The sequence below is a fragment of the Lissotriton helveticus genome, chromosome 3_1 (genome assembly GCF_964261635.1).
Source record: "Lissotriton helveticus chromosome 3_1, aLisHel1.1, whole genome shotgun sequence".
In the NCBI taxonomy this organism is placed as follows: domain Eukaryota; kingdom Metazoa; phylum Chordata; class Amphibia; order Caudata; family Salamandridae; genus Lissotriton; species Lissotriton helveticus.
Window position 1 is genome coordinate 849,992,872 of NC_136061.1, and position 25,515 is coordinate 850,018,386.

The 25,515-nt window shown below is 46.7% G+C and overlaps 1 protein-coding gene across 2 annotated transcripts in view; it reads left to right on the forward strand.

Moving 5' to 3' along the window:
- The window catches only part of LOC144823030 (protein argonaute-1), a 297,743-nt gene that overhangs the window by 125,674 nt on the left and 146,554 nt on the right, over positions 1-25,515 (forward strand). For both annotated transcript variants that reach the window (XM_078681165.1, XM_078681166.1), the window contains exon 3: positions 16,214-16,334. In XM_078681165.1, coding sequence (XP_078537291.1) covers positions 16,214-16,334 — 121 coding nt within the window. The remainder of the gene's footprint in view (positions 1-16,213; positions 16,335-25,515) is intronic.

A 25,515-nucleotide genomic window follows, 5' to 3' on the forward strand; every position in this document is an offset into this window, starting at 1 on the left:
TGTGTGCTCAAGGACCAGGCTTGACCGAAGAAAGTATTCGCCTCTTGTGAAAGTCCCGGGAGACTCCATCTTTCCCGGAAATTCTCCAGGCTACTGGAGAGAGAGATGTTGTGACCGGATTAATGGATGCGGAAGGCCCACTTGATCCAGAAAAAGGTTCCAGCGGAAAGAAATTAGAATCGGACAAGCACAAGCCATTACCAAAATTACCAGAAACCGCGCTTGTGATCTCCAAAACGGAGTCACTAAGATCAGTTCCGCTCTTTGCCGTCCCAACTGTGTCAAAACCCTGGGAATCGTCATGAAAGTGGGAAAAGCATAGCCCAGGAAGGGAGCCAGTGCTGGAAAAATGCGTTTGTGGCCTGGGCTTTCAGATCCGAATGCCAACTGAAACATTTCGGAAGCTGCAGGTTTAGGCGAGATGCTAAAAGGTCCACCAAACAGTGTCCTCACAGACAGTGAAGCACATGGAATACTTTTGGGTGGAAGTCGCTGAAGTCCCGATGATGGCGAGACTGCCAGTCTGCTTTGGTATTGTTCTGGTGTGGGAGATATTCCGCTACCACTGATATCCGTTGTTGGATACAAAAATGCCAAAAATCTTCGGCGGCTGGGATGTGATCGCCTCATTGCCTGCAAGCACCCACCGGCTACATTGCTGCTGACTTTGCTGTGCCTTTATGGCGCGCCGGTGCGCAGCAACAACAGAAGAGCCCTCCATGTGACCGGGGACCCGTTGGAGCTGTTGATCTGGATGCGTGGCCGCTGATGTGACACAATCAAGGCGGGTCGTGGCACCGTGTGGGCGAACGCGTTCGGTTGCCCTCACTTCCCTGCTGTTGGCCACCTCCTGCATACTAAGGCTACCTTCCTGTATCCGCATGTCACCTACCCTGGTCTGAGCGGCTGCCACAGTGGAACAGTGACTTCCAGAGGTGAGGTGTACAGACGCTAGCTCACCAGCTTGATATAGGCACATAGTGCGGACGTACCTCTTGCGCCTACTACACCCGACCCTGATACCTGCTATAACTTGACAGCTCAAGCACAGTAGTCCTTCCACCTTTGCTGTTCCTCCCCACGCCTGCGACGAAGGACTCAGTCCAGATGCAGCTGGAGTGTCTAGGGGCTTGGGAGAACAATGGCAGGTAGACAAGAAGCAGATAAGGGCCCTGCCAAGGGTCCCAAGGGCACAAGGCAGGTCCAATCAAACAAACTGGATCCATACACGCTTTCCGAGGGCTCGCCGACGGACCTGTGCCATACTCCTAAGGTGGTGGATGACTCTGAGAGTACCACTTCTTAGCAGCCATCAACGGGGTTAAATCATCTTTAGAACACAAAATGGACACTATTTCCATTGATGTGAACCTCATTCGGGCCGACCTTATGAAAATGAACGAGAAAGTCAAAACTCTGGATATAAAGACGGCCAGTTTGACGGATGACGTGTCTCTGCTCCAACGAGAAGTGCGAGATCTTAAATCCTTCTGTGAGACGGCTGAACGTAAACTGGATGATTACGAAGGACGGTCTTGACGCAACAACGTCTGTATCTTGGGAGTGCCTGAAAAATCGGAAGGACCAGAGCCAGACCTGTTTGTTGAGGACCTCATCTTAAACCACCTCAAACCTAAGTAACTGGGGAAATTCTTCACCATAGAGCGCGCACACAGAGTCCCGTGTGGACGACCTAAGCCTGGTGCACCTCCGTGCCCCTTTATAGCTTGTGTCCTTAATTTCAGAGACAGGGACGCAATTCTGCAGTATGCGCGGTCTGCACCTCCTTTGCACTATGAGAATGCCTTCCTCTCCTTTTCCCCAGACTTTACACAATTGGTGCAGAGGGACCTTCGAACGTTCATGGCCGTCAAGAAGAAACTCCCAGACAAGGGACTTAAATACGCCATGATGTTCCCAGCTCGTCTCCATGTGGAAATTGGGGGAAGGGCATGTTTTTTTGATAATCCGGAAGTGGCTTCGGACTGGCTGGACAGTCGAATCATCGGCGGCCCCGGAGGGAGGAGCGGGGGTGAAGATCAAGAGTCGCAGGACCGAGAGTGAGAGTTGATGGGTGCCCTTGTCGTCCACATTACCATGCTCAGGTAACGGGGTCTATGAGGCCCCACAATTGGACATAAATTCACCACACTCCGTATTGCACCAGTGAAGCCTAACGTGGACCTATTGGGGACACTTGATTTGCAAATAGGGGTTGGGGTGCAGGGAGATGGAGTGTTGACTTTCCTCCTCCTTTCTACCTTTAGTTATTTTCTAGTATTACAAATTGGGTGACAGGCACTCTGCCAGTTTCAAATGGGCAGTTTTAAGTCCAGAGGGCAGGGAAGTGGGGAGCGGGGTTGTTGGTGGGGGGGTTTGGGGGATTTTTCATAGTTAGTTCTTACCATTGACGCATAACTACAGGCACAGCAAAGGCACAAAAGACTCAATACACTAGTAATGCACACACACTGGGAAAAAACATTAAAATATTAAGTTGGAATGTCAATGGGCTGGGGGATAAAATTAAGCAGAGTATAGTCTTGCAATATATCAAGAAGCAGGGCCCGGATGTCGTGCTACTTCAAGAGACACACCTCATGGGTTACTCCTGTAGGGCAATGAACTGATACGGATACAAACTAGCGGCGCATTCAGGATTCACGGCTGACTTCAGAGGGGTGAACATTATGGTTAGGAACGTATTCCCTATTGGTGTAGACTCCACTTGGACCGATGACCAGAGTCGTTATGTAGGTATATCTGGCTCCTGGGAGGGACAGATCCTCACACTGTTCTCTATCTATATCCCGCCTGGCATCCAATCGACTACGTTCTACCATTCTCTCACTACCTGCGTTACTATTGGTTTTGGGGGGCGACTTTAATTTAGTGTGCTCGGGCGAATTGGACCAGCATCCCCCTTGTGAGTTGGGGCCCTCTTCCCGCAGATTACCAGACTTCCTTGAGGCCATGGGACTAATAGATACCTGGCACATGTTCAAACCCGAGACAAAGCAATACACATTCCATTCCGGAGCCCACCACAGTTTTTCCCGCCTTGATTAACTCCTGGTTCCCAGCTCTCAAACCTCACACATCCGGGAGGTCTGACACTTAGCTAAGGGCATCTCTATTCACTCGCCGCTTTTGGGCACACATTCTCCTAGACCACATGCGGGTGGGTCGTATCACCCCCATCAACCCTTGTCACCTTCGTAACCCTAAAATACGCAAAGATCTCCTAGTCGCAACTGATGGCTACTTCACAGAAAATTTGGGCACCGTGCCCTCTAGCCAAATGCTCTGGGAGGCCTTTAAAACGGTGATCGGGGGGAAGCCCTGTCCTTATTATCAGGTCACAAACGAGAGCAGCAGAAAGCGGTGTCTGACATAGAAACCAACATCCTCTGACTTGAGGGCGCACTGGAGGAGCAAGACTCTCCTGAGATGCTCCACCTACTGCAGCTTAAGCAGACTGAATATAAAGCTCTTGTCACAGATGCAGCCCGAACTCTGGGACAGGAAAAGCTTGGAAGAATTTATGACTTGGGAGACAAGGCAGGAAAACTGGTAGCTTATGCTGGATAAGCGAGAATGGGCAAGTAGACTGGTCCCGGTCCTCCATGATGCCTTTAACACCAGAATAGTAGAACCCCAAGACCTAGCTTCTCTATTCGCAGCACATTTCGAAGTGGTTTATAGGGCGGGGACGCCCTATGCCAAAGTAGATTCCACCGACCTGCTAAGAAACATTACCCTGCCCACCCTCACCTCGACTGATAAACAAATAATGGATAGTTCTCTGACCACAGATGAAATCGCCCAGGCCATTAGATCGCTTCAATCTGGTAAGGCCTCTGGCCATGATGGGATACCCATAGAATTAATAAACTCTACCCGAACAAAATATCAGCTTACCTTAAAGCCATGTAAGAGGAAAGTAGGGAGTTAGGAGAACTTCCGCTACATCAACGCATAGCTAACATCGTTGTGATCCATAAAGATGGCAAACCAAAAACAGACTGTGCATCATATCGGCCCATTTCTCTTATCAATGCTGAGCCGAAAATCCTTGCGAAGGTTCTTGCCAATCGCCTAGTTAAAGTCATATCAACTCTCATACACCCAGATCAATCTGGCTTTATCCCACGCCGGAATACGGCATTAAACCTTCGCCGTGTTCATGGGGTGCTTGGCAGAGCAGATACAATACGCGAACCAGCGGTCTTGGTTTCCCTAGACGCTACAATGGCATTTGATATGGTCGAATGGCCTTATCTCTTCGCTGTACTCCAGAAGCTGGGGTTTGGTCCATTATTCATCAGATGGTGTTGTGAATCTATCTAGGACCCTAATTAGATATCCCCGATTCATGCCCTTATGTGGTTATAACAAAACATATCCTTATAAAAGCATAAGAATCATGTCCATATTTAGGCATAGCCAATGCAGTCCAAATACGGCAAGGCTACTCCCATAGACTCCTAGAAAGCACAACGTGTTCTTTAAACAAACCAAGCCTCCAGCAGCCTGGGAAATCCCCCTGCTTTTGTTTTGATTTGCACAAGAACTCCTGGAGTCCAGAAAGAACTGCAAGTTCTTAGTGACGTCTTATGTCCAACCTTACGTCAAACACGGCACCTTTCAGGTATAAATATACCAACGTTGCCTTAAGCAAACACACGGTGGTTTGGAGCTGAGCGGCTATCTACTTTCCCGAAGCCCAGCCGATGCGAGAGCCGAAAGAAGCCGACCCTCCCATTTGACGCACTGAGAGAGACGCTGTCTTTTCTTCTGCAGAGAAATTCCACCGCCGGTGTTTCCAGTCACCCTTGCGGGTTGCTGGGAGATCGAGTCCTGAGAGAGAGATACAAGACCTCCTTCATTCTAAAAACGGAGCTGACTAAAACCTTAAGAGATTTCTTGATTCAGATTCTTGGCAAAAAAACAACTTAACTTAAACTGCAACTTACTTACTCCTTCCCACGTATTAGGCTTAGGTCAGGTACACCGGGATAGGCGTATATTAGCAACAGTTGAGTACGTTAGTCAATGTTTTTATGTATGTATATATTTTATCCATTTTAAAGTATCATATGGCTAAGAAACCATATCAATGCTTTTACAGTATTATTTCATAATACTACTTTTACTGTACGCACTTTACCTTATGACAAGTATTGCAATTGTGGCAATTCATTTCTCTTGCATGAGAAAGAAGAATGCTCAATAAATAACAACTTTTATTGAAAACGCCCGTCTCTCTATTTCTCTGCACTCCTGGTGAAATTAAGCATGCACGATTGACTGAGTGAAATAGCTGTCTATTGTTTTCACACGACTCTGGAGATATACTCTTTATTCTGAGGGAGCAAAGTTGTCATGTTTATGCGGTTGTCAGAAGCTAATCTCTTCTTGTCTATTCAGGGAAGTTAACACATCCTTGTTTACTCGAGAAAGTTTGTAGTGACCTCTGAGCTAGCTGGCAAACCTAATTAAGTCTAATATAGTCAGTAGAGACCTAGATGACCACAGTCCTACGTCTAAACTGCTGTTTATATTATTCTAATGCACAGAGCCTATTGGGAATATAGGAACTACACTACAATGGGTCTGTCTCTTACATGTGGCACCACTGGCGAAGGTTGTAGTCAATAATAAGCAATCGGACACCTTCACTCTGAGTCGAGGCACCCGTCAGGGTTGCCCGCTCTCCCCCCCTTTTATTTGCCTTGGCACTATTGCCGCTTGCGGCCTGGATCCGGCAGGATCTAGTGATCCGAGGATTCCGCTGGTCAGTAGATTGGGAAGATCGGATATCACTTTACGCAGATGACGTATTACTCTACCTTACCGACCCTCGCAAATCTTTAGTTGCCTTATTGGACATATTGGCAGTGTTTGGGAGATACTCCGGATTCAAAATTAACTGGGCTAAATCTCATTTGTATCCCCTTTATGGGGGAATACCTACCTTGCCCCCCAACTGCCCAATCCAAATTAGTTGTTCGGGGTTCAAATACTTAGGGATATTTGTATCCTTGAATCCTACACTCCGATATAACAATAATCTCCTTCCCCCTCTCCACCTTCTGCAGCGAGACATTGCCAGTTGGAGAACTCTCCCATTGTCCTTCCTAGGGAGGACCGCTCTTTTCAAAATGATGTCCCTCCCCCGCTTCCTCTATGCCCTACAAAACTCACTAGAAGCAGTCCCACCTGCTTACTTTAACCACTTGGCTGCTATGGCTTTTCCCCTCCTGTGCTGAAAAGCTTTGAAACCCATTGTTCATGACGAGCTCACCTTGTCATGAGCACAGCTCCAGTGTGCCTCATGACGAGCTGAGCTCGTCATGAGCGTGGAAGAGGTTAAAGAAATTGAACGACTCCAGAGGGAATTACTGTGGAATGGTCCACCGCGTATAGCTCTCAGTAAATTGACTCTGAAATGGTATGACGGAGGTATCGTCCTTCCTGACATCAAAAAATATTATTGGCCCGCCCACCTGGCCGCCATCAACCATGGAACCTATGGAGCTCCAGATGACCCTGGCTATTGAATGGACAGATGGCTTCTCCTGGGTGGGAACTATAATAGAGCACTATATTCCAAACCAGCTCGACCTTCACCAACAGGCCCCACCGGGCACTCGATCACCGTCTGGCACACCGCCAACTGGGTTGGGAGGGTAAATTGACATTGGCCACCCCCTTATGGGAGTCCGCGAAGCTGGGCCACCTATGGCAGACAAAGGGATTTCATAAGTGGGATATGATAGACATCTCCTGCATCCAAGACATGTGGGAAAACGGTGACATAAAAACGTTTGCTTCCCTGCAAGAGCAGCATGAGCTGGCTGACTCGGAACACTTTCGCTACAGACAAATACGACATGCCCTGAGTTCAGCCTTCCCCCAAGGTTCTTCCCCCCACCCGAGTCCTCTCCACAGGAAAGTACAATATTGGATGGTCACCTCCCTGAGAAGTATATCTCTTTGATTTACAATAAGTTAATATATAACATGGAAGACCCTCCCACACAGCTCCGACAAAAATGGGTGGCGGACCGTTTTGAACTGGACGACGAAGACTGGCAGGAGGCTGTGTCATCTCCAAGAGTGGTAGCTAGCCCTGCAAGACTGCGACTGGTCCAACTCAAAATCCTACACAGAATATACATGACGGATCCTAGACTAGCACTGATAGGAAGGGCACCCACGGGGGACTGTCGTAGACGGTGTGGCCAGCTGGGTACGTTCCTACATATCATCTGGGAATGCTCACTTGTCCAGTCCTACTGGAGGGACATTCATGGAGTGGTGGGGACGGTCTTAGGAATCCCCCTGCTCCCAGAGGCGCGTAGGTGTTTGCTCAAAATATTGGAGCCCACTGACCTAAACACACACCAAACACAATGGACCACACTTGGTTTTATGGTGGCTAAAAGGAACATAGCCCAGGCTTGGGGGGCAGCCGCCCCTCCAACGCTGAAAGACTGGAAGACCCACATGGACTGGTGCATGTTCCGTGAAAAGAAGGTTTATGTGGCTCGAGGCTGCCCCAGGAAGTGGTCCCGGATATGGGGGCCTTGGAATCACTACAGTGGTAATATTTGTACCCCTCCACTGCAACCAGCCCTTGATGACATGCATTCTCCTTGATTTGTCCCATAGTGTACAATGTGCTATGTCGTGGATAACTTTGAATGTGCCTGATTGGATTGTGTACATTATAGTGATGTGCCCTATTTTCTAGTTGAAGTTGATAACTGTTAATAAAAAGAATTTGAAAAAAAAAATACAAAAATCTTTGGCTATCTCTGAAAGAAGGCGGGATTTTGTCCTGCCCAACTTGTTCACATAATGCACTCCCGAGATATTGTCCATATGAAGAAGTATGCAACAATCTGACTTCTTCGGGGAGATGCTCTGAATCGCAAACAAAGCCGTCAGGAGAGCTAAGCAATTGATGTGGAGATCCAGCTCTGCTTTGGACCAACGAACCCCCATCGAGATGGGACCGCATTGAGTCCCTCAACCCAATCAGCTGTCATCGGACTCGATTATTACCTCCATTTGGTTCAATCACCATTGCTTCTCCGTCCTTGTCTCTTCTGAAAGAAGAATCTGCTCCGGGTAGCTGAGGCCCTTTCAGAGATTATGAATTTTGAGTCTCTGAAGGGGTGATAAGAAGACCAGGAAATATGGCCCAAATCAATGAGGCTAACAGTCCCACAATGCGAGCAATCAGCCTCAAGGATAGAGTATGCCTGCTCAGTGTCGACCTCAATTCTTCCTTGATACCTCAGAGTTTCTGGGGGGAAGAATTTGTTGGGACAGGAGGGCATTCACTTGAAAATCCAAGAACTCCAGCCATTGGGATGGAGTCAGGATTGACTTCTGAGCGTTTATGATGAAGCCAAGATCTTGTAGGAGAAGAATTGTCAACTCTGAGTGGGTTAGGGCCAACTGAGGATATGATAATGATGTTCTCTAGGTAGATAATTAGATGAACACCTCTCATGATGCACCTGGGGATGGAGGGGAGACCAAAAGGGGGGATATTATATTCGTAACCACAACCTTGCCAGAGGAACTGAAGAAAATGCAGGTGAGGCAAGAAAATGGGGACGGTTAGGTGGGCGTCTTTTAGATCTAACCGGACCTTCCAATCTTCCTCCTGAAGAATATCCCTTAAGAGATGGATCTCCTCCATCTTGAAATGGCAGTAAACAATCCAACCATTGAAATCCTTCAGATTCAGCACCAAGCTGGACCAGTCTTTCTTCTACTCCACTAAGAACATGCAACTAAGAAACCTGTTTGGCTAGGGAAACAACACCTCTGTGGTGCCTTTCTGCAGCAGAGCTTGAACCTCTGAGGAGATGAAGTCTTGCTCTTGTTGGGAAAAAACATTGTGGGAGGATAGGCGGTCTGCATCAGGGAGCTGTAGAGCTCTCACTTGTAACCCTGAATGGCCTGTAGAACCCAAGGATCTTGTGTAATACTCTGCCAGTTGTGTAGGACTAACCTTGTCCTGCCTCCCAGTAGCACCTCTAAATGTGGCGCCAGACTCCTGGGCAGAACCCTGTGACCCTCCGTATCGTCCCTTCCTGAAATGGTTCTTGTTGGTTCGGGGCCGAGAGGGCTAGAAAGTGAAATTGTTGGAAGAATCTTGGTATCCACCTCTACCTTGTTGAAAGAAACCTTTTTGCATACCTTGGTGATTGACAACGCCCTCCCCCGGAAGCATCCGACCCTCACAAAGAGTGAACGGAAGACCTTTTTGAGGGACCCCTGACACTTATCTATATTACTGAAAGTTGCTATAAGATTCCTTCAAGAATATTTTTTCAGGTAGGTAACTAGGGTGGGATTCACCTCAGGTGTGTCAGTGACCTTGCCTGGAAGATCTGGTCTGGGGCACTCGGATCTTAGCCAGGCTCTGACATCCTTTTTGAACCTTGTGCTTACTAAGGTATGGTTTGTCTCCTTACTCTGGGACGAAGAAGAGCTAGAGTCATCCTGCCTCGCATTTGGAACTGTGGGGGCATGTGAAGAGCTATAATCTTGGTATTTCGCTAGAGAACGCACCAACCTTTCAACATCTGTAGTGTGGTGGCCCTTAGGGGTTTTTGCTCTTGTCTTGGCCTGGGGAGCTGATTGGCCGCTTCCAGTTGCTGCTCAGCATACCCACATAGGTGTCGATTTAGAGGTTCAGTGGCCCTCACCAGGGCTTTGTTCTTGGAATGCTGTACCCCAGCTTCAAGCACGTCCACTAGGTTCATCAGGGTTGTCAAAATAATAGCCCTCCATATTGTCATCATAGTACTCTTCCATTCTTAAACTTCTGCCCAGCAGATATATAAGATGCTCAAGAGGGTATAGAGGACCACAGGGCAGGTGGAGGATACCGCAAACTACCAATCAGGAGCACTCAGGGGAAATAAGCAGATCGCACCCCAACTGCAGGTCAAGACAAACCACATGGTGTGGCATACCACTTAAAATGAGGAGGGACTTCTACCAAGCTCTAGGCAGAGCCTATGCCAGTTTTCCAGTTTTGTGGGAGAGCAACCTACCAGGCGTACACGGGGAGTCAAAATGAAAGACTGAGGCAAGCGAGAAAGACACATGTCTTACCTTGTTCACAAATTGCCTGCTAATACGATAATGAGTCAATATGGCCGCCGCGCATGCACATGAGCCACCCAATCATTTATGTAAAAAGAGGACCGCGTGACAGTTGTGCGTCCTCATTCCCATTCTCCAGATCCACACAAATATCAAGGCGGGTGCAACATTCCATCCTGCCGGGATGAAAAACACGAATATTTACTGTTGCGAAATCTGCAATCAGTATTGCGCACAAGCGGCTCGCAGCGCGCCTCGGTGCCAAAGGAAAAAAAACACTGTATTACAGATACGTCAAACACAGTATAACAGGTCCTATACACAGTAGAACGCACGTGCCATTGGAAATAAGATCACAATTGATAACAATACTAAATCAAATGCTCAATAATAGAGGAATGCACTTAACTTGCTGCGAAACAGCAAAAAAAGAGGAAGCTATATTGTTGCTAGAGGGTAATATAGGGCTGGAACTCTTTGGTTGATCATGTGGCTGTTAGTCCTGGCACCTTGGCGTGAGTCTCCCTTCCACTTTTCGCTGATGTGCCTCAGATGTTTTACTGGTGTTAGCTGCTCAGGGCACTGTGCCACTGCCAATCAGTGCCACAGTGCAAGTTCTCCCTATGAAAAGTGTACCTGTAATTGATTTCCATGATTGGCTTATTTGGTTTACTGTCAGTCCCCAGTAGAGTGCACCAGGAGTGCCAGGGCTTGTAAATACAAATGCTGCTGATGGGCCTGCAGCACTAGTTGTGCCACCACAGAAGCGGCCTAGTAAAAGGTGTCTAAGGTCTGCCACTGCAGAACCTGCGTCCAGTCTGGTACTGTCATGCTGGCTGGGCAAGTGCACCCACTTGCCAGCCTCTAAACCTTCCCTTTACTTCATGTGAGTCACCCCTATGGTAGGCCCAAGGGCAGGGTGCATTGTAAGCATAAGGAAGGACAAGCCCTGATGTGTGTGGCATGTCCTGTTCTCATAGCCACTCGTGGAGTGGTGTGGCTCACTGGTTAGAGGCTGCAGACCCGTAAGCAGAGAACGGCCCGTGACCAGGGTTCAATTCCCGACGCGGCAGGGTTGTGGACCAGGGTCAAAACGGACTCGATAATTCTTGCCTCGGGGCCTACTCTAACCAGGGAACACACTCGGCAACTCTGGGCATTAAGCTTACCTCATCTCTACAACGGCCCCCCACAGACGCCAGGGATGCCTGGTTTCACCTTGGAGATACCCAGAAAGGGACCATCTCACAGGGAAAACCAGGACGGGTTCCCCAGCGGTCTTCAGCGCCAGGATACTCCATGGAGTCGCAGTGCGCTTTACAAGTACACCCACATAGGCCAGAATGGGCTGCTGGAATTATTACACTCTATAATCCCAGTAGGCTTAGGGAACATGGTAGAAAGTCAAGTTTAGTATGCCTGAACTCAAAATAATAAAATACGTCTTTTAGTAAAGTTTATTTTAATATCCTGTGTTTGCAAATACAACTTTTAGAAAGTTAGTATTTGCTTGCCTACCCATTTCAGCCCGCCTCTGCTAGGATGTGTATCTGTCGTCTGGTTTCTGTGAGTGACAGGGCTAGGGCTGACAGGTGGTGAATAGAGGGTTTACACCAGGATGGGTGGAGGAAGTGCCCCTTGACTCTGAATAGGGCTGTGCTCTGCCACCTCAATGCTGGCTCCGCCCCCTGGGGAGCGACTGATAACTCTGCCCTGCACTTTGTGAAGAGGGAGGGGAAGACTGTCAACAGAGTGCTCCTGGACTGTACTTGTCACCACAATACTGGCTCCACCTCCTGCGGAGCGTCAGAGGTCCCTGCCCTGCTCACTGAAAGGAGAAACCAGAGACTGCAAAACAAAGGGCTCCAGAGTTGAATTGGACTATGCAAAGGCCCCCCTGGCCTGAAGGTACAAAAGAAACTGTGTATAAAGAGGAGCTCTGCTCCTAACAAATCAGATCCTGTTTTGACCACGAAGAACCTCTTCCCGACTAGAAGGACCAAGAGAAGCTGAAGGAGGAAAGGCTGTCCCTGACCTGAAGGACTGGCCTGCAGTTGGTGCCTTGCTGAGAAAGGAGAGGACAAGACCAGAAAGGACGTTGCAACTTTTGTGCCTAAAACAATCTCCAAGGGCTTGGAATTCAGCTTGCCCCCTGACCAGAGTCCCGGGATCATTGGACTCTTGCCGCCTCTCCTGACGACGTTCTTGGCTGTGTGTTGACCTGCCTCTGTGCCGCCGGCAGCTGTGACTCCCCTTTGTGCCTCATTTTCCCCAAGTGAGCAGCTCATGCCTAGCCGCCCCGCCACGGTGACTCCGCTCCGTTGAGCCGTGTCGATCCCGTCCTGCCTGGGCCGCCCCGTATCCTGCCCCTCCTTCCTGAAGAGGCGTACTGGTCACTGATCGCCCCAGCCGCCAGAGACAACCGGCCCAAACCCAGCGGGAGTCCCCGTACAGTTCGTACGCCTGGACCGCACTAGCGCTTTGTGCCACTTGGGTCCGCGCCACACCTCGAGCCTGCCCGTACGCCTCTACCGGCCGCTCCGTGCCGCCCGACCCCCCCAACCGCCCCAAAGCATTGTCCGAGAGGATCGGCTCCGGCGCCGCCCCGGTGAGTGCCCCAAAGCAGCGTAAGCCCCGGACCGTCCGCCCCGCCTCCCAGAGCCCCGCTCCTCCGCCTCGGTCTCTGTGGCTGATACAAGCCGTGCCCGGCAGGGAAGCTGCGAACCCGTCCCAGACCACCTTCACCGGTCCGCAACGTTGGAAACCCTAACTGCTTGTGAATCATCGAACCAAGGTACTGTGCCATTTGAACTCTGGTAGGAGTTTGCATCGGACTCTGGGTCCGCAACGTTTGTTTTCCCCGCATTGCTGTAAACACGAACGAGTCGCACGGCCGCACTGCGACTCGTACCCCTCCGTAAAGACTTGACGCGCCGTACGCCCCGTACCGCGAGGCGCGTGTGCATCGGGAGGGCCTCCATGTTCTCCCCGCACAGAGTACACCAGAGCGCTACGCAGCGCACAATCTTCAACGAACTGTGCCAAGAAATCAGAATCCGCTTTAAGTGGTGAGGGACAGTGTTTTAAGTCAATGGACCTTGCGAAGTAAGCAGTAATTAAGAACTTTAAAGAACTCTTCTCCAAACGAAAGTACTGTGGCCTCATTTCTTAAAGTTATATTGGTCTTGTGATAAAACTGCGTAGTAACATATTTTTTACATAAAGTCTACGTATTTTTGATACAAAATGTACGCCTGGTGTCCATTTGTGGTGGATCTGTGATTTTAATGTATGTGGTCATAAATGCTTAACTGACTTAGCGCCCTGAGGATTAGCCTTGTCTGCTCGTGCCACGCAACCTAAAGGGTGAGCAGGGGTTATTCTTAAGGAGTAGTTCCCTTGCCCTGACTAAAGGAGAAGGTCCCTGTTTGTCATAAGTGCATACCTGTGCCAACCAGAGACCCCCAATTCTAACAGTGACTATGAGGTGGTCATGAGAAATATAATGTTGTTAAAAAGGTTTTCATATGATTGGCTGCTGAAATTTGAAGTGTAAACAAAGAGAAGCATAATCGGAGCCTTCGGCCCTGACATTGAATTATTTATTGACAGATTTTCACAAATAGTCCTGCAGTGTGTGCAAATTGTTTTCAATTAAGCCCAATGCTCAGGATAGACTCTATGATCTTAATGGAGTCGTAGACGTACATGTGCTACGCCTAGTGGCCAGCAGACTACGCTGCATCTGCCAGACAGTCACTGCAGTATGCGCATCAGTGCCACCTATAAGAAAGAAAGATTGTGCAGCGAAAACATACCACAATCGTTCAATAATAAACAGGAAACTCTGAGGGGAAAGCCTACCTATTTACTGTTGGAGTCGTGAAGAAAGATAGAGAGGCTGAACAGAAAGGATCACATATACTGTTTCAAATGTGATTGGAAGTTTGAACTACAGTTTTTCCCATGGGTAATGAATGTCATTTGTATGGTTTTGTCATTGTGGCTACTGGACAATATAGTGTAGTAGGACAAGTGTAATCAATCTCCTTCTGTCCTCACATACAATTTGTCTTAATATTACTAAGAATACTTTGTTATAAAAAAGAAAACGAAAAGAAAAAGATAGTGAGCCACTGGAAGAAAAAAAGTGACCAAAGAGAAAAGCCTGTGATTTTGAAATTCAAATTCAAATATGAGTCTGCCAATATCCATTTAAGACGAATCTACAAAACTGGCCATGTCGGGTTCTTTAATAGAATATAATGATTATGCCAAGTGGGGGTGGAGCATTGTGTGTTTGTCTCTATAGATAAGGATGGAGATTTGTGGTAGAATGGTTGGATCAACCCCTTCAAAGGCTCAGGTGGATTTGGCACGTTTGTGATGATATCTAGTTGTGACACTCTCTTCTGCAAATCCCTTAATGTATGGAAGCAGTGAAAACATTGAAAGGAAAATTGCACCTCAAAATGTAACTTTTTAGCTCTAATTTCCTCTCTTTGAACATCTCTGGACTTTTCCTTTGAAGTCAATACAGTTTAATTCTGAAAATGATGTTCTAAATTTTGCCCAAGGAGTGGCTTCTTATTGGCAGCTCTCTGAAGACCAAAATCTGAAAGTGGAAAGAAAATATCTGTATTTCCACTTTAATCAATCGATCAATCCATTTGTAAAGCGCACTACTCACCCGTGAGGGTCTCATGTGCTGGGAGGGGGGGGGGATGGGGGAGGGGTGCTGCTACTGCTCGAATAGCCAGGTCTTTAGGAGCATCCTGAAGGTTAGTAGGTCCTGGGTTTGCCGTAGGAGGATGGGGAGGGTGTTCCAGGTCTTGACGGCGAGGTGGAAGAATGATCTGCCGCCAGTGGTCGCTCTTCGGATGCGGGGGACGGTGGTGAGGGCAAGGTCGGCTGAGCGGAGCTGTCGGTTTGGGATGTAGAAGGTCTGTCGTCTGTTGAGATATGCCGGTCCGGTGTTGTGGAGCGTCTTGTGTGCATGAGTGAGGAGCTTGAAGGTGATCCTCTTGTTGACGGGGAGCCAGTGCAGGTCTCTCAGGTGCGGTGTGATGTGGTTGTGGCGCGGGATGTCGAGGATCAGGCGTGCAGAGGCATTCTGTATACGTTGTAGTCGTTTCTGGAGTTTGGCCAAGGCTCCTGCATAGAGGGCGTTTCTGTAGCCCAGCCTGCTGCTCACGAGGGCCTGGGTGACCGTTCTTCTTGTTTTGGTGGGGATCCACCTGTAGATCTTGCGGAGGGTGTTGAAGCAGGAGGACGAGACGGCATTGACTTGCTTTGTCATGGAGAGTGTTGAGTCGAGGATAAACCCCAGGTTGCGTGCGTGGTCGGTGGGTGTCGGTGCTGCTCCCAGTGCGGACGGCCACCAGGAGACGTCCCAGGCTGAGGGGGTGGAGCCGAGGATGAGGACCTCTGTCTTGTCCGAGTTCAGCTTCAAAGGTAATGTAACAGCTTTCAGTTGCTCCGGAATAGTTTAGCTCTTGGAAGCTGCAGAGCAGTCCAATTGGATTAAAGGAGCACTAGATTAGTTGAGGTGTCAACATGCTCTCCATGGTTAAAAGTTTATTGGGGGTCTGCTGGTGTGTTGTGAAGTACTTTAATGGTGGTGTGCTGATTTGCTTCTATTCCCTGGTTATGCCAATAGATGAGATCTGTGGAGAGTGGTCTGCATTAATTGCATACTCCGTTTGAGTGCATATGCTGTGGTTTGCATTCGATCTTTGGATGCACAATTGAGGGGATTGGCCTTGGCTGTGTTCAAACACTGGATAACCAGTAAAGGAGGATGTCCTGCCTGCTGTCTATTTTCATTGGTTGCATTGTGGAGGATCCTGGGCCTCATTAGATAGCCCAGTGAAATGAATGATTTGCCTATTACTGTTACATAGCTCAACAGTATTAATTTTATCATCACTTCTATTCAAATTTGAAAGATTGAGTAATGTGGATCTGTAGAGGGAAATAATGGAGATTATAGAATACAGTCTAGTTTGATATTTCTGGTCTCCCTTTCTAAACCTTTTTTCTTACCTGGTTCCTTTAATCTTTCTCTCTGTTTCAGGGAAGTTGTGGAATATATGGTACAGCACTTCAAACCTCAGATCTTCGGTGACCGGAAACCAGTATATGATGGCAAAAAGAACATCTACACCGTCACTGCCCTTCCAATTGGACATGAGCGGGTAGGTATGAATCAGCCAAGTCCAAAACATGTCATGTCTTTTACAACATCAGTGAGAAAATCTAAATACAAACATTAAAGTAATTTAATATAAAATGAAATATTTCCTAGTAAGCATGAAGGAAAATTTCAAATTGTACTAAGGACAAAGAGGCAATATTATGCTCTACTTTCTTTTGTTTATTCCATTCCAGCAGACTTCAACAATAACCTCCAAAACGAACTTTCCCATCAGGCAAGGGGAAAAACAGAACTACAACAGTCTGGCCAGTCAGGCTTCAGTTCCTCCCATGTAGGCGGACGCCCCCAAAATATCTTCCTCTTTCCTGACTACAACAGGAGCCCTTCCATCTAGTGGAATTACTCTCCTTTAGACACACGAGAACCTGAAAATAAATCTAACACAATGCCATGAACCTGTGCTTCATAACTCAAATCCTGTAGTACTGTATTAGGGTACATTTAAGACATGAACCATATTAACCAGTCTTGTGGAAAGGAAAAGAGAAGAATTTTGTCCCATAAACCAGATGTAAAATCTCAATACTTAGACCATACAACATCCGTAGAGGTGAATAGAATATTCCGTTTACCTTTGTCGGGAGAGTTCTCAAAAACCTTCTGCAGGAATGATCCTCGCATCCATGTCCTGTATAGAATTGAAACTTTCCTTCATGCTTACTAGGAAATCTTTCATTCTATGTCAGGACCGAGGCAAGGATTATGCTTCTTTAGAGCTTATCCACCACCATAGATCCTATAAACAGAACCGATTTAAAATAAAATCATTTAAACATGAAGTGAGACGACCAGTCTGCAGCATTAATGATATCCTCTAGGCGGGCCCCTACGGCGAACGCTTATGAGGCCATTGACCGTCTAACCGAATGAGTGCCAAACTGAGAGACATTAATGCTCGCTTCCTCCATCACCCAGCGGAGCCATATTGCTATGGTGGGCAGAGATACTGCTTTGAAAGGTTTCTTGAGAGATATCAGCAGCTGTCATTCTCCAGGTGGATGGAGTTCCTCTGTCATGTTCTCATATGCCATTAGGTGCGCACCACACACAATTTTGGGGCTTTATCAAAAGCCAGGTAAGATACCACCTCAAATTCGACTTTGTACGCCTTGAAATATGAAATGTGAGTCCCTGTGGAGTAAAAATCCAACCTGTGATGTCTCAGGCCCGGACATCCAAGACCCTCTGATAGAGCACCAAACATAGCAGCATGGCAAGCTTCACCGAAAGCTCCTCATTCTTCTGTCATGAGCGAAAAAAGATTGAGAACTCTGTTCACTTCCCATAGGGAAGAATATCTGTGTTCCTAGGCAGCGCTAAACATATCCACCTGATCAGTTTATACACCAAAGGGGGCTCTCCCACAGGAGATCCCTGAATGGGAATATGTCCCTCGGAAATGGCAGATCGATAAGAGTTTATTGTCCAATAAGCTAAACCCTGGCGACACCAGAAAGTTCATGACGGGAACCACATTGCACTCCATGGTATGCCAACTGTTTTGAACACACCAACGCACCCATCTTGAACATGCAGACCTATAGTGTTTATTTGTGCCATCTGCCCAGCATTCTCTCATTCGTATTTGCTCAGCCTCTTGCGAAGGTCCTGGCACTCAGCAGATTTGCCTATGATCCACTGAGCCGTGAATGGCATGCACCCCTGGGTCACTAGCGAGTGATAGTTGCACAGGGAATAGCAGAGGAAATCTGGAGCTTGGGGTAGACACATTGGAGAATCCCAAGAAAGTTCCAGAAGAACTGGAAATCACACTTGAGACCTCCAGCATGCAGTGACCATGACTACTTTTGCCTTCTGTCTTCTCACATGGACAGATAATCACATTATTATCGAGAACTGGGGAAATGCGTAACCTGTCTCCACTGACCAGTCCTGTAAGAATGCGTCCATCGCTGTTGCCAGAGGGTCCGGCTTATAATTGAAATATCTGGTAACCTGCTGATCCAATCTGGATACTAAGAGGTCCACTGTGAAGGAGCGCTACAGAGTTTCCAGTCGTCTGATCACAGTAGAATTCAGTTGCCATAAACTCATGTCAGATCATAAAATGTTAAGAGGTACCCCCAGTGGGTTTATTTGTAGGTCTAGGAGCAAGGGGGAACAACCACAAAAATAAAAGAGGGCTCCCACACGACCTATATGCTTTCTCTTTAGGCTCACTAGAGCTCAATGTGCTGCCCAAGTCATACAATTGATTGTGTTTTTTTTGTTGCCATTTTATTATATTTTTTAACTCATTCTTAGTTTTTAAATTTCTCTGATTATACAAAAATTAAAAACATTTGTGATGCCACAAGAAATTAATTCATTAGTGCAAATATACAATTGTTTCACTTACAAATATGAGTCACAATTATTTTGGTGCATTGTTACAGTTTGAAAAAGGTACATGAATATTAAAACATTGCTGCAATATTGGTTGGATGCATAAAAACGTTTGTACCAAATTTTAGTCCTATGAGTGATACACTGGGTTCACCCTTTCACTCTTGTGAGCTCCAATTGGCATCCCAAAGAAGCATCCATGATTTTTATGATTCCCCTACTACTCACTATTAAACATATAAAAGGGTTTTCCTGATGAAGGTGGATATAATTCAGAATCTCCACTGAAATATTCATTGCCCTAGTTGTTGTGAAATCCCAGCTTGCAACACAATGGCGAATATCTCTGAAGTGTTCTCTCCGTGATTACCATCGATGTATGCTATTTTAGGCAGGGTAGGCCATGTATGTGATGAGAGAGTGTTAGTGTGGTGGTGTGTGAGAGGTTAGGATGGTTGTGTGGTTGATTCAGGGGACATACTAAATGTTTCAATATACATGTACCCTTTTCAAACTGTTCCAATGCACCAAAATAATTGTGACGTGTATTTTATAGTGAATCAATTGTATATTTGCACTAACGAATTTCTTGTGGCTTCACAAATATGTTTTTAATTTTTGTATTTTCAGAGACATATAAAAACTTAGAATAACTTTAAAAATGTAATAAAATGGCAACAAAAACAAAACACAATCAATTGTATGACTTGTCAAGTCCAGCCCATAGAGCTCTAGCGAGACTATAGAGAAAGCATATAGATTGCATGAGCGTCCTTCTTATATTTTTTGTACAAACTCATGTCGGACCATTGTCTGGAGTACCAGTCTGCCACCGTATTGTAGACCCCGGGCAGATATTCCGCCGTGATAGTAACATTGTTGGACAGACAAAAGGCCCAAAAGTCTTTGGCTAAGTCTGCCAGAGCCTTGGACCCAGATTGTTGATATATCGGACCCCTGAGATATTATCTTCCGGAGCACACTGCACTACACTGCACTCTGTCCTTCTTCCAGCATTTGACTGCAAATGATCCTGCCAGGAATTCTAAACAATGGATGTGGAGTTGTTATTCTTCTGCGGATCATTTTCCTCCTGCAAAGGATTCTCCGCAGCATGCACCCCAACCTGATACTGGCGTCGGACTTGATAATTATATCTGTGTCAGAGCCGAATATGGCTTTACCATTCCAGGCCTCCATGTGTGCCAGCCACCAATGCATTTCGTCCTTGACCTCCTCTGTGAGGGAAATCTGTTCTAAGTACTGTAATCCCTTGCAAAGGTGCAGGGCCTTGAGCCATTGTAGGGCCCTGTAATGGGAAGATCGCCTGTATGGAAGAAGACAGCAGGCCTACCACACAGGCCACCTGTCGGAGGGAGGTTGTTGGTCTGGACAGAGTTCTTTGCAGTTCTCTACCAATCTTGACTATCTTCCGGGAGGGCAGTCTGAGGGTCCTTTCTACTGAGTTGATGACGAAACCCAGAAATGTCTGTTTGGTTGGAACCAAAAGTGACTTCCGCTCGTTGAGGATAAAGCACAGACTTTCCAGTAAGTGGATTGTCATCTGCAATTGTTCCTTCAAGCAATTCGAACATTGATATAGGAGAAATAGATTGTCTAAGTATAATATTAGATAGAATACTTGAGACCTGAGGTTCTCCAATACCTGTTTCAGCACCTTGGTGAAGCTCAAGGGGGCAGAGGAAAGACCGAATAGAAGGGTAGTGAATTTGTAAAACTAATCTCACCACCTGAATTGGCGGAACCTGTGGTGAGGGGGAAATATGAGGACCTCCAGTTATGCATCCTTTAAGTCCAGTCGTACCATCCAGTTGTCTAGGCGGAGATGATCATGCAAGAGATGGATTTCCTCCATCTTGAAATGGTGATAGACCAGCCAACCATTGAACTCTCTGAGATTGATCAGTGGCCATTGCCCACCATCTCTCTTTTCCACTAAAAAGATGTTGGTGAGGAATCCGCTTGGTGGAAGTGGGTCTTGGTAATCGCATCTTTTTGCAGCAAAATCCGCAACCTCCTGATCTATCAAGGCTGCCTGATCCTCTGTAAAAACTAGTGTACAAGGCTGTGAATCTTGAACTGGGGTCCCATGAAATTCTATGTGGAAACCCTTGACTGTCTGTAGAACCCACATGTCAGAGGTTAACTTCTCCCAATTTTGACTGAACCAGGCCAGTCTGCGCCCCACCCCACCTTTTAGTCTGGATAAAACGGTGAACTCACACCTGCTTGGGTTTGGAACTGCCCACTGGAGGATCCCCTGCAATTAAGTCTCCATTGTCCCCTGTGTGTGCAGAAGAACTCTCCCTGACAGGACTGATCCTGAGTCTTCTTGAAGCGTCCGGGAGGGCTTTGGGTATAAAAGCGGCCAATCAAGTAACTACTGCCACAGCCGGCCCCAACAACAATTCGGGGGTGGAATATTTTCTCTATAGACGCTTGCGCCTTGTTCAGGGAGGTAAATGTGGCAACAAACATGCTGAGCTCTTCGATATATGGCTACCTGCATAGCCCTCCCTGCCCCAAGCCCCGGCCTCCGTCATAGCCTGATCCCCCAACCTAGGGCCAACCTTGAGTAAGAGGGAGCAATGCCTCTCAGCAGAAAGGGCATTCCTTAAAAATATCACAGCATGCTGCACCCAGCTTGAGAGAGTTTCCGGAGAGACCGGGGTGCCGGAGGTCTTGACCTCCTCTGCCAAGTCAAGAATTTTAGTGAGGGGCCCACATACATCTAGATGTTTGTCCTGACAGGACCGCCAGAACCTATCTATCCCTTTCTTGGGGTCCCTAATATGTCTTTGCCAGAAGGTGGCCATCCTGGTGTCTAGCTATGGGGTTGAGCGCCACCTTACCTTGGAGAGAGGGACGCGGACATTCGGCCTGCAGGCACGCCCGGACTTCCTTATCTAAAGGTTTCCACAGGTGGCTTGCCACATACGTGACAAATGTATCTGATGGGGCCCACTCCAAAGAGCGGCGATAAATAAGATCCTCTGGATCTAGCAAATTAGAGGTCTCCTCTGCATCCTAATGGCCTGAGAGCCTTGATTGGGTAACGACCGGGGAGGGGTGCCAAGGCCGTGACGGGGCTGCTACATCGGGTGAATCTTTGTTGTTGTCATCGTCAAGGCAAGGGGAGAACATAGGGTCATCGGGGGCATTCAAGGCTTCACCCATAGTGGTAGATGTAGAGCATGATAGAAAAGCCTTTTTAAAGTGTTCAAAAGCTCCCAAATCTACCCCAGAGTCGCTTTTGTGCTTCGCAGCAAGTCCATTCGTAGGTGGGGCACCAGTACAAGGTGGGAGTCATCAAGGAGGTTTAGGGGTATAGGGCAGGCGTAGGTTAGCTACATCAAGTGGTGCTCTAAAGGATCCATGGTGGATGCCACCGCTTGATGAGTGGAGGCTTATCCCACCTTGCAAACTTTATCATCTAGGGGAAGGACATGCAGGTACTCTTCTTCCTTGTACTTGTCCTCCATTACGTTTGAAGTGCCCTTTATGGGGTTTGCAAGTATTAAGGCTTGTGCTAGCAAGTCGTGGGACTGACACCAGCAGGGGTCCTTCCAATTCTTAGCACAGGGAGAGGCCTGGTAGCAAAGGAGTTGTTACAGCGTTTGGCTGGATGTAGCTTTAGATCAGCACTTAAGCTAATATGGCACTGGGCTAGCAAGTTTATATTTTTGGACGCACTGAGAGCGAAAATGGGGTCAGTTCCCTGCGGCTGACTCACCTGTTTGTCACAGGGTCTGTGAGATGCCTGGGTCCAGCCTCTGAAATAGCACATTATGGCACTAACAAGCGCTCCCTGAATATGAGGCGTATGGACTGTATCAATATGGAATTTTACAGACCCGTATTTTACGGGTGTCAGGGCATCCAGGCAGCTGGAGAGAGGCGCGGGCTGCCCAGGGTGAAGCTCGGCAATTACCGTTGATTCGGGTGCAGCACGTCCCCTGCAGAGCAAGAAGAGGCGTCCTAGTGTGACACGCACCCTCTAAAGGCGGACAGCCTCACCACAGTCATGCAGTACCATGGCTTTCAGGCTGTCGCAAATGGAGCGCTGGAGTGTACTCCCGTGGCAACACAGGGATGGCGAGCAGCCATCAGTCAAAGTGTAATAAACACAAACAGAATGTAATACACGTTAAGGCATGGAACAAATAGAGCAATATAACGAAGTACTTAGCTGCTTGAATCAGGAAAGAAAGAAGAAGATATGCTGGGGACCTACACCTATATGGGAGAACCTGAGGCATGATTGGCCTGACTGACATGGAATTATTTTGTGTCTGTTTTAATTTTCGTCTGGAGTCACAGATCCAGCGCAACTCCAGACAAATTATTTTTTAAAACAATGCTTTTTTGAACCTGCCTCCCCCCCCTTGCCCCCTCCGGAGGCCTATGGGGTTAGGGTATTTCTACCCTGCCCCCTTTTCTTTTTTTAAAATATTTTTTTCTTGGTTTGAAGCGTTGGCACCCAATCAGATCTCAGGATTGAGAACGGGATGGGTCGCATCTCCACCTTGTCCTCAGTTGTATATCTTATAAATCGTTACATTTCTCAGTAACTACTGAATGGATTTACACCGTTTACCAAAAAGGGCGCTTTCTGGAACAAGAGCTACCTTTCTGCCAAATTTGGTGAAATTCGGTTCAGCAGTTTGGCCTCTAGACGTGTCCAAAGTTTCCTATGGTAAGTAACATGGAGAAAAAGCGTTTTGGGACCCCACCTTTTTCTTGGCCCCCACTTGACTGATCACCACAAACCTTTTAAGACAGCAGCTGAAGTGAGTGGCAAACAAGTTTTGCAAATTTCGCAAGGCATCATCGAATGTCGCCAAAGTTCGTGGCAAATGAAAAAATGCTCTTCCTATGGAAACTACATCCTAATGATAACTATCTACTGGCAAACGCCAGTAGGAGATATATATGTATATGTATATGTATATATATGTATATGTATATATATATATATATATATCCTCAATTTTGACGGCACAGGAGACCGTGGCTGATTTTTTTCATAGACATACTCCCTGCATCATAAATATTTTGTCAACTTAAAAAATAGAAAAATTGTAAGGATATTGGCTATAACATGTAGCACAAATGTCCATTCCATATGATCTGCATACCTCAGAGTGCCCTGCAGCTATCTAAAGGGTTTTGCCCCCACAGCCAACACATGGGTAGAAACTGAGGATTTGCAGGTTTCCACTGGCATCCTCTGCTGTTCTGATTTATTAATTATTAGCAAAAGCTGTGAATAACGCTATCTAAAAAGCAGAAATGATATACGCATTGAGCTGTCCGTTAAAGGCTTTGGGATTTATTGTGTGGTGCATTTGATACCTTTGCAGAATGTAGATTCTCAATGAAAACATGCATAGCATTAATGGCCAAAGTGGAAGGCATTATCATGACCTATTTATCTGCTTGGCAAGTTGTGTACCTTTTTTTTTTTTTTAGATGAGGATGCTGTGTCTGGTGGCTTAGTGGACTGATGCGTCCACTTAGAGGTCTATGTTTGACCTCGTGGTCACGGGTTCAAATCCCTACAGGCCCACTCAGCTTTTCATCCTTCTGAGGTCGATAAAATTAATACCTTTGAGTTTGGGTACAATAAACATCTGTTATGCAGTGCCATGAGGGTCTTCTGGGTTAACACGCGCTTCACAAGTACATATGTTATGTTATAACGTGTATAACATTCAATAATGCTATTAGAACATGCATCGTGGAAGCGACAGGAGTCTTACATTCAAAAAATTGCAATGGAGCCTTAGGTGTTTGTGTTTTCAGTTGATAGGACATCATAAAGAGTACTTTAAGATGAAGTAATCAGTAGCAGAAAAGCTATGGGGTCACATTCTGATTGGCTGATGGAGTGCTAACATAGAAGCAAGCTGATTGGTTAACACAGCAAAATATTGTTTTGCATTATCAGCCACTGAATAATGTAAGAGTAAGGTGAGTTTAAAAGGCTAAAGTGATGGACAGTATTAAATAATATATTCTTAGTTGTCATCTACACCCCACAAACCTCATGCTGACTTTTTAAAGTGAATTCACACCAGGCTTAAAGAACACGCTGATGATATGGGCAGACTTAGTAACACTCACTCTAATAATTTGCGTTTCAAACACTTTTGCTTTTGTCTCAGATCAGGAGTGAATATCCTTGTCAGGAGTGTGCTGGTGCATTTCATAGTCAGGTCATAGTTCTTTGCTACTGCACGCTGTCTGCATGGAATTTCTCCAAAATATCTAAATGAAAACCAGTGGTGATGAAAAAACTTTGCCTCAGAGCCGAGAATAACTACGGTATAAAGGTGTGTCCGTTTTAAAAATAAATAAAATTGTTCACTTGTGCCATGATACTGTTTTTCATTTTTATTTTAGGGGGTTTTGTGTGGAACAACATATATAGTCAATTGACTGATTCAAAGCATAGCAAAGCATTTGGAGGTAAAAAATTGTGAAATGTAAAATCAGATGCTTCTTAGCCCTTTTAGCAGAGGTGAATCCTACAATTATATATTTTTTAGGTTAAAGCCTGGTTTGCTAAAGACATCTTAAGGACATTCTGAACGCTTCCCTGGGAATGCATTCATTCCCATTGCTTACCATTGGCTTTGTGGTTCGTAAATCACATTTCTGTAGTAGGGGATCTCTGTGTATAGTCATAATCTAGTGAATAGTCCCGCCCATGTGCGCGGACCCCGGAGCAATCAAAAATAATCTCTTAAGCTGTCAAAACATGCAGACCTGCATAGACACTTAAGAGAGAA